The 17,135-nt window shown below is 38.1% G+C and overlaps 1 protein-coding gene across 1 annotated transcript in view; it reads right to left on the bottom strand.

Moving 5' to 3' along the window:
• The window catches only part of oxct1a (3-oxoacid CoA transferase 1a), a 53,870-nt gene that overhangs the window by 30,925 nt on the left and 5,810 nt on the right, over positions 1 to 17,135 (bottom strand). Inside the window, exons 4-12 of the mRNA XM_005919000.3 lie at positions 16,674 to 16,809; positions 16,396 to 16,545; positions 15,808 to 15,914; positions 15,206 to 15,266; positions 2,684 to 2,791; positions 2,305 to 2,419; positions 1,780 to 1,874; positions 1,122 to 1,170; positions 649 to 721 (exon numbers count right to left, since the gene is read on the bottom strand). Coding sequence (XP_005919062.1) covers positions 649 to 721; positions 1,122 to 1,170; positions 1,780 to 1,874; positions 2,305 to 2,419; positions 2,684 to 2,791; positions 15,206 to 15,266; positions 15,808 to 15,914; positions 16,396 to 16,545; positions 16,674 to 16,809 — 894 coding nt within the window. The remainder of the gene's footprint in view (positions 1 to 648; positions 722 to 1,121; positions 1,171 to 1,779; positions 1,875 to 2,304; positions 2,420 to 2,683; positions 2,792 to 15,205; positions 15,267 to 15,807; positions 15,915 to 16,395; positions 16,546 to 16,673; positions 16,810 to 17,135) is intronic.

Consider the following 17,135-nt stretch of genomic DNA (forward strand, 5'->3'; position numbering starts at 1 on the left):
CATGGTGGGTGTTGGCCACACACAAACACATACAGACTAAGAAGTGATAAAGTCTAAATGCCCAAGTGTAACATAATAAGTGTGGTGTCTGAGGTAATGTGGCTCACAGCACACCATATGTTGAGTAATTCTTTCCCAGCATATCTGCACAATAGCAGACACACTCACACATGGACAAATTTAGCGTTGTTCCATTCGGTACCTGCCAGTGTGACAGGACAGTATTATTTATGAGCAATATTGAATTCTTGCTGGGAGGACAAAAAGAATTGATACTGCAGGGAGTCTGGGTGGGCAATCACAGTGAGCTGGCAAATCAATAAGAACCGAAGACCTTGGGAATATTTGGAAGGCTGCTGTGTAGTTGTACTGATGACAGCGTTGTCCAGCATTGTGAGTCATGGTTTTGGCCTCTAGTTACAGGTGTTTGGTGCAGGTGATAAGCAAATATGAAATTATGACGACTCTAAAATTCAGTAAATAATAGATTAGAAATGATGTTTTTAAAGGTCTCACTTTATGTATACCTCCAAGCTATAAGTGACTCAATAATTTTTAAGGGACTTACGTTTAAGTCCACCACTGTTAGGCATATCTTACTTGAATTCAACAAATAAGTTTTGAAAAGCTTGTGTGTTATGGACTTACCCTCGGATCATAGCAAATGAGTCATCACTGGAAAAATACGCTGCCCCAGGGAGCACAGTGACAGTCTCCTTCCCTGTAGAAAAGCAACACAAAGCATTGAAATTCATTTATCATAGCAGTGAATTTAACACTCAACACATCAAAAAGCAACACACTTTAGAGATGAACATGAAGACAGTAAATAACAAAGAAAAACATACAACAATGGCATTAAAAAAAATTAATGGAAGGCTGAATTCGAGAGGGAAAAACGATGCTGGATAACTGGACACTTGTCAAATGTCAACAAACAAGTATTATCTGAGTAAGTTTGTGCCAAGCATGAAGCAGGCAGGGAAAAAATGGTAAAATAAAATGCTCTTATTTTCCCTAATATTTTACCAGACCAGTTTTCATACTTAACTCTCTTAAATAAATTACCTAATTTTGTCAGAGGACGTGGGAAATTAGATGTTCATTAGGATAACCCTTACCAGCATTAATCAGGTCTGCGTCTACTGCATCCTCAGTGGGGTAGGGACCCTATACAAAAAGAAATAAAAGGTTAAAAAAAAAAAATGCACACATGCAGGCAGGACACATGTCACTCAGCCTGACTGGCCATGGTCTTTGAAGAAAGAGGCACAATCACATTTCTCCGATTAGATGAGGCATCGATTTTCTCTGCTTTCAACAAAGAGAGCAATCCTTTGAGACTGAGGAGGTGGAGAGATCGGTACCTTTTTGAAACTGGCAGTCATAAATATAACATTGACAAATAAGAAATTACCATAGGCGCCTACATTCTGTCAACACAACTGATTGGAGAGCCACTCTATAGCAGCGGCAGCGGCAGCCTTTGTTAAAAGGCTCAGCCGGCAAATAATGAGAAAGAAAAATGGACGAAAAAAAAGCGTCAAATTGCTACAATCTCTTACGTAACAATCGAAACACATTTCAAATGAGGGCCCCAACTAGGAATGATGCTGGTTAAATAAATGGCTATTCAGTTTGAAACATGCTTACTGCCACTTCAAAAAAAACGTCTCTGCAAAGAATGAAGAAATATGTAGCTCGTTAGCTTGTTTAGTCAAGATTCAAAGCGCTGAAACCTGAGGGAAGGGAAAAAAAACAAAAACGTAGGGGTCTTACCAGCCCCAGAATCCCATTTTCACTCTGGAGGTGTACAGTGATGTCTGATTTTATAAAGTTGCTGGCCAGCATGGGGATACCAATACCAAGGTTAGCTTGTATTATTCTTTGTTAAAGACAGTAGCTTCGATATTTGTATTTCTGACAGGGGAAAAAGGTGTTAAGATTAACAAATGCATGCATTGTTTAAACAGTCACTAAACAGTCATGTTAAGTCCATGGTTAATCACAGATCAGTCGATCAAAAACTAAAGATGATTTCACAAGGAAGGGCAGAAGCTGTCACGATAAAATGTAACTAAAGACCACAGGGAGAAAAAAAAAAAAAAAAAAAGCATAGCACATTATGTGCATCATTTATTATGCAACTTGATGATAAAGGAAGCCAAGGTAAAGCATTCTTCTGTGGCAGCTGGATACTTTTTGGTTTGGTTTTCCTGGTGGGCGTTAAAAGTAGGCCACTGCTTCACAAATGTATATGATTTTTTTTATCCTCTCACTGCTTGCATTTCCATCAAAGGATACCATACATGCCATCCTCAAATTCCAGAGCAGCCCTGCGAATGATCCTCTCTCGAACAATGTCAGATTCCTTCTTTGGCTTGGGCTTCTCTTCTTGGCTTTTCCTTACTGTGCGTTTCTGGAAACATATGGAAATATAATATAATCTTGAAAAGTTCATTCTGGTTGAGTAACACGACACATGAATAAAACAACAAAGGCTATTTCTGAACAGTGAAAGAAATGCGAAAAGGCTTGGGAAAGGTTCATCTCTACAGTTCTATCACTGCAGGATTGATCTTTTTTTCTTTTTCCATTACAATTTCATAATCCAGAATGCTTTGCATGCCTTCCAAATGTAATGTGTCTACTTCTCTGAACTCTTTAATGTATCATTTTGTACCTCAATCCTTTTTTCACAACTGGCGCCCTGGACAACCCTGTGGACATAGATGCTGGGTATGTGGATATCCTCTGCAGCAAAAGCCCCGACATCCACCACCTCTTCCACCTACACAGAGACACAGAGTGATGAGCTCTGACTTCACTTGCAAGGTGTCCCATGATCCTTGAGATTACAGTTCGGATAAAGAAACCATGCACAGATGGAATTACACCACCAGAAAATAACCTTTGCCTACCAAGCTATGAAATTCAAAAGGTGAAATGATAAAAATCCAGTAGATATTTTCGCACTCTGCAGGCAAATCTGAAGATTTCTTCTTGAATTTTGGGTTACTATACAATTTCTTAAGGCTTTAAAAATGCAAGTACTGTAAATAAATGTAAAAACAAATGAGACAATTTAAGTTTGTTACTAATATAATTCATAATTGAGCTTCAAACATCAGTGGCGTTAATGCTGAAGAAAACATTTGTCCTAATATGGCCTCAGAGGTTTTGAAATTATTCTACTATCATATCTTTCACAGGGAAGAGACAGTAAATATTTGTGGAAAAGTTGCATTTATTCTTCTAGCAACTCCACTGAGCCCAGTGAAAGCTGTCTGTGTACCCAAAGTCAGCTTGGCTAACAGAAAATAGGAATCGTCTGACACACCAAGCCCAGGGGATGCAGCTTGATCCTAAGATCAAAAGCAGCGAGAGTAGGGGTGTATGGAGGAGATTGTATTCATGCTGTGGGTATGCTGGCCAAACTAAAAATAGAGGTCAAAAGGAACCTTTTCACCATTACGTGGAAAACAATGGTTAGTTCCAAAAACGTTTTTCCAAGGGTTAAATTTCAGATCAGTTTATTCTAATATGGAATAAACCATCTCGATCATTGTCGTACTTAACATGACAGCAATATAAAAATCGTGTACATGTAGCAGGCAGTATATTGCTGACTGTGACAGAAAGTGCACCACCTTTATTTAGAAAGTGTACAGCAGCAGAAGAGGAGTATACATCTGGGATTCTTTCTGTCTGACTAACAAGACAGTGATGGAAATGGCTATTGATTTCAAAAGAGTTGGGTCATCATGACTAGGATAGGAACCTAACAACAAACCTGCTTCCTCCTCCTTGCTATAAACTGAGCCTGCAGTTACACAGGTGTTCAGGGAGACTTGTACGGCATGTGTGGGATCCATTAAGCCTTGCTGCCCATGCAGGTCTTCTCTAGGTCTTTTTGCAGTATCCATATTTACAGTAGGCTGTAGCATTAAACACTACAGTCCTAGAGATTTCAAATAAAGGACTCAAACAAAGCTGGGACTGACAAAAAGCCTTTTTTGAGAACCAATTTTCCTTTATCAAATAGATGAGACTTCAATGGGATGGATGTGCTGTTTCTTTCTTCCAGGAGATTCTTCAAGTGGTTGAAATAATAAAATTAAAATGAAAAATGGAAAAAAATAAAAGTGTTCCCACACCTCTGGGAACCAAAGACGACTCAGCCGTGACAACATAATTCTCGCCCTCATTTCTACTTTTCAGTGCTTTACTCCTGTGTAGTTCAGAGTGTAACCTGCTCATTCTATTTACATGAGGGGCAAGCAGCCGTTCAGAGCAAATTGAATTGAATCTTTCCTTATCTCTACTTCCTCCCTCAGCACTCAGCCCTGACTGAGAGGAGTCAATGGCTGAGAGTGGATCCCATCTTAGCGTTGTCATGGATACACAGGCTTTGGTCTCTCATGAGCTAGGGCCACTCAGGACCATAAAGTGATTTTAGACTCTTTTGCTGGTTCTACTCTGGTTTATGGTAAATCTCTGATGCTCCAGAGTGGAAACGAGGCCATGCAAGATGAGACTGATGCAGCAGTCCCACACACTCACCCACATCTTTCTCTGGGGGCTTGATCTGTCTTGGTGAGAAGCATGATTTTCTTAGACATCTTCATTAAGCAAGATTGTGCTTGTCATGTTATTAAAAAAAATGTTTTAGTCTTATGACAAGGGAAACCTGGGGGAGGAGGATTACAACAAATATCTGGGGTGTAAATTTCTAAGAATTTTAAGATGCATATGAAAACAACATCAATCCCTTAATTAGAAAAGTATATACAATTGTAAGACCCTGAAAAACAAAAAACGAAAAACAAACAAACACAGAATTCACACCCAAGAGGCTGGCTTTCCTCGTATTGTTTCATTGGTCTCACACATGCAAACAAACCATGTATTCAGCTCCATTTTCAATTACCCTCCCAAAGCTAAGTCAAAGCACAATAACAAGCTCATACAATTTAAATGTGCTGTGTACATAAAAAAAAAAAGCCTCTCTTCTTTTCATCTATGTGATGTGTCCCGGCTACACCACTGCTCAGATGTAGTTCAGACAGAAGGTTCAACGGATGTGAAAGGATAAAGCACTAAAATAAAATAATACACACACAAACACACAGACACAAACACACACACAATGAGCAGGTGCGTAACACTAGCAAGCAGGCACACATGGACGGACATTGATATTCCCGTATCTGTAGAACGATTTTCACATCAATGAGAGCGGAGCGAGGCATGAAGTGAGCTGGCAGGAGGATAGAGGGAATCAAAGTGCCCTCTGGGGACGTGGCAAGCGTTTTTTCATGAGTTTGTGCTTTTTTAGGCTGTGAGCTTTGTCAAATCTCGTTAATCTCACACTGATCAGTGTGCAGTGCTATCAAATTCCTAGAATAAACCATAAACGGTGATGTGGCGCACACCCCTCGTTCTTCATTCACTAAACGACACTTGAAATACTATGCCATGCTAATGAAATATGAAACATTTAAAAAAAATAACAAAAATAAAATAGATGGATCACATTTTTAAGTTGATTGAACAAAAAGTACTGCAAGATAAACTAAATATAACAGAAATGATTTTACGTTATATCGTTTTAGTGGTTACAATAGTTGCAGCAAGTGAAAATATGTGCACAGTATTAAAAAAAAAGGTTACACAATAATAGGTCCGAGACGCTACAATGTTCATCACACCCTTGATTACAAAGGCACTGAGTGGAATAAACAAAGAGCACTGGTAATTGCACCTTTTTAATAGCCTAAGTGATGAGTGCACAAGTACAGCTGCATTACCACTCCTCAGTGTACACACACAGCACGGTCCAATTTCTCCATTTAGAATACCATAAGAGTGCAGACAACACTCCCTTCTGTACTTAACACATCAGATACCTGTTGCTGCTATCGTGGAAATTTTATACTACTGAAATAAAAATCATTAAATAAATAAAAACAAACAAGAGATACTATCGTATATCCTATACTACTGAAATAAATAACTTGTAAATAAATGGAAATTACTTATATTGTGCCATTTTTATAGAAATTGCTATGCAAATACAAATTCTTATATATGAGTTACAACAACAGCATCTACAGACATCTACAGCAGAGACAGTAATTCCGCTGTGTAGTGATATACTGTTGTTTAGTTGTTCCCCACACAGTGAAAACTTACATTTGGAGTCAGTATTTTTGCCATCTGAACACACCTTGTGAATATTGTCTTAAAGCTGCGTCCAAACTGGAAGCAATGCTCGTACTGATGGCTGATCGCTTGCAGACATTCCAGGCTCCTGTTGCCTAGGTAACACTTAAATGTTTTTATTATCGGGTCGTACATCAATCAACAGTATCCTGCGTTGTCACCTGGAAGTTGAGGGAAATTCATCTGGGTGGGTAACACCCACTTTGCTTAGCCAGTGGTTATTCACCCTGCAGTCACTGAATATCATTCACTTTTTATGGTCTTCCAGTGTGACTCTAGCTTAAGATTGGTTCCAAAGGTGAATTTTGATTGCATGGTTATCCTTTCTTAAACCTCAACTTGACTTCCATTTTAAAGATAATGACTCGATTTAATGTGTTATTATGTTTTGGGGAGTTTTTTGTGGCAGAACTTGCTAATATATGTAGCAAAAACTATAGATAAATCACTATGGTCACACAGTAAACTGGAATTATCAGTGTCATTTCAGCCAGAGTTCTAAATATTACACTCAAAGAAGTCACCAAGACTTTCTAAACATGGGATTTGTGGCAGCTGGAGAAAATTCTGCACCAGGGAGCAGCTGCACCCCTCTGTGACCCACAGTGCTCTCATGCACTGCGAGACCTTGAGGGAGAAGATTCTAAAATTGAATGTCTAATGTTATTTTAAGAAAAAGACAGATCAGAGATTTCGGTGTAGCATGTGTTTGTTAATTAGTTAGCATACAGGCTACTGTATACCTAACTAACTTCCCCAATCAAATGGCTTATCAAAACAACTAAAAACAAATTTGGCATTAAATTTTTTTATTTCTTTACATCTCTTTATTTTATTTAGGGATGCAAGAACTGAAACGTGACAGTCAAAAGGTCAAGGGAAAGAAGGTGTGGCTACAGGCAACCGGCAACAGGGCATGATGATGACAGTGACACCACACTCTCATTACTGTGTTTATTTATAGCCTCTCAATCTTCCTCCTATTGTGCACTTGGCCACGCATGGTTTCCACTTTCAGGGCAAAGCTCCGGCTATATCCCCTGACCTAGTGCACTGACATCACGAGCAATCTGTTTCTCCTCCGTGGAAGCTTGCCTTGCCTGTGACAGATTTTATGCTAACCAGGAAATGGCAGATAGCCAGCCAATGTAAACCTTGACAACATTACAGAACTAAAAATACATTTTTCAGATGCCACACATTGCTCACCAAAGCACCTTGTATCATTTGGAATGGATTTCTGCACTCACAGCTCAAATGGCAATGTTTACATTTCAACTAACACATAAGCCTTCTTGCAATGTGCTTCAGATTCAGATGACGGGCAGTTGCGAGGAAACTTTAAACTTACAGTCAGACATTCGGTTTCTGCATATGTTCAGCAAATCTGTCTTCTATCACACTTTCACAGTGTCTCCCTCTGCTTTTACATTCAACCAGTTCATCAGACCCTATTGACTGTCAATCAGTAAAGTATATTATAGACTGTCAGTGACATTTTCTGATGCATTTATATAAGCCATGAAAAATGTCAGCAATGTTCTTGAAGTAATGTTTATGTCAAGCAGACCTACTCCTAGAAATGTCAATGCCAGCCTTTAAAATGAGGCATGATGTATTCTCTTATGTTCAGGAGAAAACTTCAAAATTGGAACAATAACAAAAAACTAAACAAAAGACACTGCTGGCCAGCTGCTATTGAGCTGTATGCAATACGTTTTGAGATATCAGTTCAAAACAAGTATGACTACAACAATCTACATTAAAAAATTTTAGTCAATTAGCATTCAAATAACACATTTCACCTTGTGGCAAATGTATATTCTAAATCCCCATAAGCTGTGCAAAATGGGAATATAAAGAATAAACTGCACATCTTTGCACATAAAATTCAATTCATGAACCTCCTTAGGCAGGAAATGATGGAGAAAACAAGTGGTTTCTAATTACTAGAGAACAGTAGCTTGAGTAATGATGTCAGTGGAGGGCACAAGTCAAGAACAAGACTAGAAAACTCAACAAGGCATTAGAAGTTATGCAAAATAGCTAAAAGGAATGTTGCCTGTATCAAGTAATCGAAATTTCAACAGTTACTAAAGGAGACAGAAGGCATTCTGATCTACAGAAGACCACAGCAGCGGCTTAAGATAATACCCATCATGCATCCATCGATCAATCTTTTTCCACTTATCCAATTCAGTGTTGTGAGAGAGGGGGACCTGGAGCCTATCCTAGTTGTCATTTAGGCGAAAAGGCAGGTTACACCAGCAAGTCCCCAGTCTATTGCAATAATCCCTATCATTTCGAGGAAAAACACAGTAGTAAACTAAAACTGACACCTTGCAGCTTTGTAACTCTCCAAAAACAGTAAAGCTGCAGTTTACAACCATGTTTGTCTAGAGCCTCCAGTAAATAAAACAAATCACTTTATCATTTAATTATAAAAGATATATTGATCATATCACAAATATGAGGCATATTTTTGAGTTATGGCCAAAGACATTTTATAATCGGTGACTTTTACCTTTAACCAACGAATTCTATACCAATCACCCTCGAATCCAAGTGAACGATTTCCTGAATTAATTGTATTCACAACAACAGCCAGACATGAGGTCACAGTGACCTTAATCTCTGACCTTTAACCGCCAATTCATCTTCATTCCAAGGGAATATTTGTGCCAAGTAATTTAACAGATATAGTGTTTACAAAAAAAGGGAAGGATAATCACAAAAAATCTAATTATCCAGCCAATACAAAACATGTTCCCAAACTATGATTGAAACTAAATTCCTTTTTTAATTAAAAGGTAAATTTCAAAGAGTAAAACAATATACACAAACAATGTTTAAACCCTTAGTTATTGCAATTTTTGTTTCAGAAAACATCCAGTGGGAGGCTGACCTGGAAATCTGAGCATGGGGGTTATTTATTACCAATTAGACCTCTTGCCTGGCTAAAAAACAAAAAAACAAAACACACTTCCAAATACCTTAATTTAATTCATGCATGATTGGATTGCTGTGCGTGCACAATAACACCCACACAACTACACTGCGCTGCTACAAGAGAACATCTGAGTCATTTACTGTGACTGATGATCGAACAACTGCAGAAACCACTGCTTGATTCAGTCTCTGGTGCACTGAATCCCACAATGCACTGGGGCCTTTCACTGTACCTGTGATAAGGGAATAACCGGACCAGCTGGACACCCTGGAACACAGAACAATTGAATAGCAGAGTTTGGTTGCCTAGCAACCATGGAAGGAGCCAGTGATGATAATGGTAATTTTTCTTTTTTGTGTGTGTAATTTGCTTTTGTGTTATCTTGTTTTCTGGCACCCTTCCAATCTCCAGGATTATAAATTCCATTAAAAAAAGTAGACGGCATAAACTGGCACATAAACTACAATCGTCGGTCAACGATCAGCGTGGAGCACTAATGTTAGCTATGTTTGAGACGGAGTTACAATAATGTGAACCATTAAAGAATATAACAAGATGTTAATCAATTTATCTCCAAGATGCGTGAAATGAACTCAGCCGGGTACCACCGCGGGATTATTGATATATACCAGGAGATCATTTGAACTTGCTTTCCATAACTGCCGTTAATTTCTAAAAAAAAAAAAAAATTGAGCCTCAGTAAATTTGACTTTGATGACTTTGATTCCTGGCAGTATGTAAATAGTTCAAAGAGATGCTTTTAATGAAAGCTATAATTTTATGTGCATATTAAGTATAGATATTCCAGATACTTCAGGTTTCTTCTTTTAGTCTGCGAGTTAAATGCCGTTCAATCCCTTTCAAGCACAGGAAAGAAAATTAAAGAAGAACGGGTTAGCTAAACAAAACTTTATTCAACAATTTAATGGACATAAGCTTTTTGCTGAAGAAGAAAGTCGCCTACGCTTATGAAACTCATTTTGAAACACTTAACTGTGTGGATGTTCTAGTAACTAATTAAAGCCAATGACCAGAATCACATTAATAAGATTTGGGTTTTAGTCTGGCTATGATTACTGGACTTAATTTCACAGATGATTAAGTATTTTCAAGACTTAAACTAATATAATCTAGCTTTCATTTAATAAAACAATCTAGTTGTTTAGGTATAGCTACAACTGCCAGAGTGTGGAAATTATTTCCCTGAAGTTCCCCGGGTCTTGCCAAGCTCTTGACTGCATTTTTGCCCTTTTTCATCAGTAATTGCTTAACAGTTTGGTCTTTCTATACACCAATAAGCCACAACAGGGCGATCGTGGCTCAAGAGTTGGGAGTTCGCCTTGTAATCGGAAGGTTGCCGGTTCGAGCCCCGGCTTGGATAGTCTCGGTCGTTGTGTCCTTGGGCAAGACACTTCACCCATTGCCTACTGGTGGTGGTCAGAGGGCCCGGTGGCGCCAGTGTCCGGCAGCCTCGCCTCTGTCAGTGCGCCCCAGGGTGGCTGTGGCTACAATGTAGCTTGCCATCACCAGTGTGTGAATGTGTGTGTGAATGGGTGGATGACTGGATATGTAAAGCGCTTTGGGGTCCTTAGGGACTAGTAAAGCGCTATATAAATACAGGCCATTTACCATTAAAACAACTGACAGATGACAGAAATAACACTGATAACCAGTGTAATATGATGACAATCCCACTCCCCCTGCGCCAGCAGGAGGCCCCATATAGACAAGACACTCCCATGCACCACAGAAACTGCTTGGGAAATACAGAAAGAAGACTACAGAGAGCTCAGAGTTTTGACACAGCCTCCATACGCACAGATACATATCTGATCAAACATCTGTGGCAATTTCTAGAATAGGCCTAATCCCAAAAAGTCCCACCTCGTAACCCATAGTATTGTAAAGTTTCACTGTCATACACCCCTAGATCCCCTGTGTCCATGCACCAGAGCTTAGAGCTATGGGGGCAAGGCCCTTCACAGTATTAGGTGGGTAGTTTTAGTAATAGGTAGCTCAGTGGAAAAATACAGTACAGTTGATGTGCAACACAAGCTTGGTGAAATGGCGTGAGCTAAAAAGCTGACCAAGTTAAATGAATGGCTTGAGAAACGCCTCACTCTGTCTGCTCCTTACACCAAGACAACAGGGTCAATATTGATTCCAAAATCACCAGATTTATGATCAAATATGTCCTGAATCATGAGGACAATTTTATTGGCATAGAGACAAGTAATTAGTCTCTATGCCAATATGCACTATGCAAGACAAAAAGGCTCTTAATAGGGCCAATCACTTTATAGTCCTCAATAAATTGTCATAATGTTAATATGTTACCTCCACTGCCATAAAAAAGGGACCATAAAACTGGCCATCTGACAAATCACTGCGATAGAACGAAGCAGTCAGAGAACCATAATGGGATTTTAAGTTAGACATTTATTTAACATAAGGAACCTGTTATTATTTATCACTATGCACACTAATTTTAAAGTGGGTGAGCAGAAATGAGGAAGGGGACTCACTTTAGGTCAGTGTCATTATTATATTATAAAAAATTTAAAAAAGAAAGAAAAACAAGTGAATCAAATGGTTAAACAAAGCAGGACTAGACTCAGATTCAAAACATGTAAATTCTATTTGATATCATTTATCAGACCACATCACAAATTACAATGAATGCCTCTTGGATAAAAAAGTTGATATGTGGATGACTCGTTTTGTAATTAGAGCACAATATGAAAAAGGAGTAAAGTAGAAAAAACTTCAAAGAATAGTCTGAAACTGGCAGTTGTTTGACACAGTCTAGTTGTACTACTGGCAGGCAACGTCAAATTCCATTAAAAAAAAGATTAATTAAGTTCAGATGCAGATGCACAGCTTTCTGTCCTAAAGTAAAATTATTTGTGTCAGATTGGAGAAAGCACTTTAGGAGAGGTTAATTGACTGACATCAGTACTTTACCTAAATAGAACACTTCAAATGACATTGCTTTAGCTTACCCATATATGTCAAGTACTCTACTGAAGAGTAAAATATTAATAATTTAGAATAATCCCATTCTAAACATTAAGAGTAAACTTTTTTTTTTATTTCTCAATCCATGACAATTTGCAGATGCCATTCATGTTCATAACTGTTTTCAGATCTTGCAATGTGAAGTACATCCTGCAAGCTTATGTTGTGATCCAAATCCCACATTCAATTTTTCACGTTGATCAACCTGTCTTTCATCCAATGCCTGCTACTCATCACTGTAGGTAAGTAAAAAGGTTGGTAAAAATGTCACAAATGTATCTTATGGAAAACACTTCTATTGTAGCCTGGACCTATAATTGCCAACAACAGCAGCTTCATACATGACTCGGGTGATTCTAGGCTCAAAAAGATAGTCGCAATATTCGGTTCAACCAATTATACTTAGATCTTAGCATTGTGATTATTATTATTTAAATTATTATTAAATCCAATAGCTGTAGTACATTTCTTAGTGGTAATAGGCCATCGCAAACATGTTTCAATAAGTAAACCAGTCATACCAGTCAATCCGTAAGTCAAGAGTGCGACCCTTTAAAAACCAGAAAATCCCCACGGGTCACACTCAATCTTAAATCTTCACTCTAACCAAAATACAAGAGAAAGGGATTTTTTTTTCAAAACAAACAATAAAAGTTGTTTGCTATACATTGCTAATATTATCCAGTAATATCCAAAGTGTTAAGGCCAATGTTTGACCCAACTACTTTTTATATAACTAAAAAATGTATATAAATAAGAAAAGACCATACTTGTGAGTAATTTCAAACTAAATATCTGTTATTACTGCAGCCCATCTGCAGTACTTCTGTGGCCCAACAGGGGGCTTCAGCTCAGAATTTTATAGAAATAAAATTGAATTGACTTGAACTGAACATCGGTAATTACTGCATTATACCAATTGTCAAGAATTAACTGATATTTACACAATATTAGGTCATTCCATCAGTTCATTTACCATCATATATCCAGATTTTGGTCACCGCATCTACTCTTCTGGGTGAATAATAGGGCACCCAAAGCCAGGCTCTGCATTGGATTGAACATGCCTAAAGCATGACATCTTGAGATGCATGAACAATCTTAACTCTACCACTGGATTTCTACCTTTCATATTTGTGATTCTATTCTTTCAGTCACTACATGCAGCACATGCCCACAGGTGACAGCAGAAACAGAGATAAACCTGTAAAACCTGTAAAACGTCAGCTGTGCCTACGCCCTCAGCTCTCTCTTTACTTTAACAAACCATTACAACATCTACACTACTGCAGACACAACCCGCTTGTCAATCTCCTGCTCCACTCTAGCCTCACTCCCCAACTCCTTCCCAACCTGGAGCAGGTAGTTGGCTGCTTTTCATCAGATGTTGCAGGAAAGCTTAACGGCCAGAGTGTTTCTGAACAGCATTACTCATAAATGGATAGTAAATGGTTCAAATGAAATGGGTTCTTTATTATCAATACTCAAAGGTTTGGCTGGTCACTGAAATTTGGTCTGCAATGGTAAATAGAACACATAACAGCTCCATAGTGATAAAAATGTACCCCTATGTTTTCAGACATTTCTAATCAACAGCAGATTAAATCTCCGGTCCAGCAACAATGGAATAATTGAAAATGCACTCAGATTTATGAGAGACCCTTTTCTAGCAATTTATTTTCAGAAAGTGCCAGTTTTTTCATGGTTTTTCACACAGTTTTTCTCCCTGCTGCTCTCTGAAGCAAGCCATGTCTATATGCGAGGTGTGAAGCTGTGTGTTAGATAGGCGGAGAAAGAGACAAACGCACATACACATGGAGGGAAGAGATACGCAATAACATTTTTCTAAACGGTCAAATGCTAGACAGGTGGGTAACCAGACAGAATTCAATTTTACTTCAGTTTTATTCACAGCAAAATTCATCTCAGGGCACCTTGAAGACCTTACCATATTATACAGGGAAACTACGTATGTCACAGACAACCCAGAAATAGCTGGACACACTCTGATGCTGGTCACATAGCTCTAAAAACTGCATTTATTTTTAATGCCAGGACTCTAAGAATATCCCCTGTTCAAGTGGGCAATTTCAGTTCACAAACATACACACATAACCTTTTACCTCTATCATACATTTTTAGTTGTTTTGTTTCTACCCAACACAACATGAAGCATTTTCCGCTGGCGAAACTTATTTCAGTGGTCTTCAGCAACATTAGATTTTAAATAAATTATTGACCTAAGCACTAGATTTTAAATAACCAATATACTGTAAACTAATAACACTGTGATTACATAACACTTAAACTGATTTAGAATTTAATTAAATACATCTGATCTAAACTGGCTTCTCTCTCATATTGGCTGTTATCCTCCCCACTCTCCTCCCCTCATCTTACTGGTTAACTCTTCCCGGCCCCGTTTGTACCTCAAGAGCACTTGGCTAGTTTCAAACTATTTTCTAATAACCTGCTAAATTGATTCTAGTTAAGAGTTAATACTGCCATTAACTTATAGTTCTGGTTTTTACTGGCCAGGCTCCTGACATGCATACTATTAATAGCACGTTGAAGAGTTGTGCCTCTGACACTGACAGCACACACAGAGAAAGACAGTGAGCGAGAGGGACAGTGAGAAAGGGAGAACCAGAAATATTTTATGCCATATCAAAGTTTTTCCTTTTCTAAATGTTGTTTTTGTTTATCTATTTTTATTTTATTTTATTTGTTATTGTTGATTTGTGAATAGCCCAAAAGGGTTTGAGAGTCTTAATTTGGACAGTGTTTACTCATCACTGTGTTTGATGGTTGATTTCTACAACTTATTTACAAGTTTACCCTTTTCAGCTAGTGGGCCTAGAAAATGAAAACTTAAACAATGGATGCAGTAAAACAATAAAGTAAAACTTATGTGTATATTCCACTCACATCCAATCCACTAAGGGAAATGTTTGAAGAGGAAGTTTGCACATGCTTTAAAAAGCATGTGACTGTGATGTTGCAGTTACATACCTCAACTATTGTGGTTTTGGCTGCCTTGCACATGGGCTGGTTGAAGTTCCTAGCTGTTTTCCTAACACAAACCAAGACATACATATTGAATAAAATGTAGTGGCAGCAAATATAATATATAAACCAGAAAGTGATTTCAAAATCTCTCAATGTGGTGTCCACTATGTTATAGCCTGAGTACCAGAGGACACTGCTCTCTTGTGGTGAAGAATTTTACTACATCCAATTTGGACATGCACTGGATTGGTTCAATGTTACTCATGTAGGGACCTATGCATAACCTAAACTTTGCTATAACTAAAAACAATATCTAAAGACAAGAGTAAATTGAGAGCATTATTTAGATTTTTCTAAGTTTTGCAGCATCAATGCATATAATTGAACAGAGCTATATTAGTAGTAATGAATGATAATCCCAGTCCAGTTCAAAAATATTCTGTCTGAATAATTAAAGACGAAGTATGCGCCAAAGTAGATCTGCAGGCTGAGAGCAAACAAGAGCTAACAAAGTTAATAAAGGCTTAAAATGCACTATGGTTTCATATGTTCAAATATCTCAAACTTAAGACAACTTTAACACAACAATCCATGTCATTAATTACCTGAAAACAATGTTCCCGGCCTTGTCAGCTTTCCAAGCTTTGATCAGTGCAAAATCTCCAGTGATGGCTTTCTCCATGACGTAGTGCCTGCCACCAAACTCCCTCACCTGTGTACAACCAGGTGAGAAGTTACTTACAGGATGAACTAAACAGTGAGCTGTTTTAAAATTCTGTTTTTAATTTTAGACTTGGTCTTTGTAGTTGAGTCTAAACTTTGTCATGCTATAGATTCTGTGGCATTTAAATAAATCTGCAATGGCTACTATTCAGGGTTACACATTACACCACCTGTGTGAAATCTCCAAAATATTTTTTACACTTAAAATATCAATTTTGACGAGGCTCTTTTCCTCAGTCACAAGACATGTGTCGCATGCCAGTACCTAATGGAGATTTATTCAACTCACTGTGTAATTTACTGTACAAAGAAACTGGATTTCAGTGCTGCTGTGCACTACAACAGATCAGACCAGAGCTCTTGGGAATCTGTGCATTATGAGGACAATTCAAGGCTACTATCATGTAACCCGCGAAGTTCAGCTACAGCACTTAATTCCAAAACTACAACAGGGATTACAGCACTCTCACCTCTCTCTTTTCACTGGCAATGGCAATGCTACCATCTTTGTTGTACTTGATAGGAGAGCCACCCTCTTGGATAAGAGTACCATAGCCAGTAGCAGTGAAGAAGGCTGGAACCCCAGCTCCCCCTGCCCTGATTCTCTCTGCAAGAGTACCCTGTGGGGGGAAAAAGTGACAGATTATGAGAGGCGTACAAGAGAAATCCAGATACATGTCCACGGCATGTTTGTTAAAAACTGTATAAGCCTTGTCACTTGACTTTTTTTTTTTTTTTTTAAACCAACCTGAGGCGTTAGTTCCACTTCCAGCTCCCCTGACAGATACTGTCGCTCAAATTCTGCATTCTCTCCAACATATGAGGAGATCATCCTCTTGATCTGCTTAGTCTGGAGCAGCAGGCCCAGGCCAAAGTTATCCACTCTAAGGAAAACACACACAGCACTAACTTACTAAGCTTTGTTTTGTTTATTAAATTAACTTAAGCAGTTTTTTATAAATATTAGCTGATCTAAAGGGTACACACAAGTGTCTTGTTGTGTTTTATTTTACATTTCATGTTATTACATTTCAAATGAATACATTTTCATTTTTTATTTGACATTAAAGCACTTTTCTGTCAATACTAATTTATTTCTAGCAACTATGCTTCTTTTTCCTCATAAGAAACTATCTTCCTGCAATTTCCACCATTTCTTATTGTTAACGTAAACGCTTAGAGAGGTTATTCAAGGTTGTAACTCAGTCAA

This window comes from Haplochromis burtoni, unplaced genomic scaffold (assembly GCF_018398535.1).
Source record: "Haplochromis burtoni strain Fernald_Lab_line unplaced genomic scaffold, NCSU_Asbu1 Contig_34, whole genome shotgun sequence".
Lineage (NCBI taxonomy): Eukaryota > Metazoa > Chordata > Actinopteri > Cichliformes > Cichlidae > Haplochromis > Haplochromis burtoni.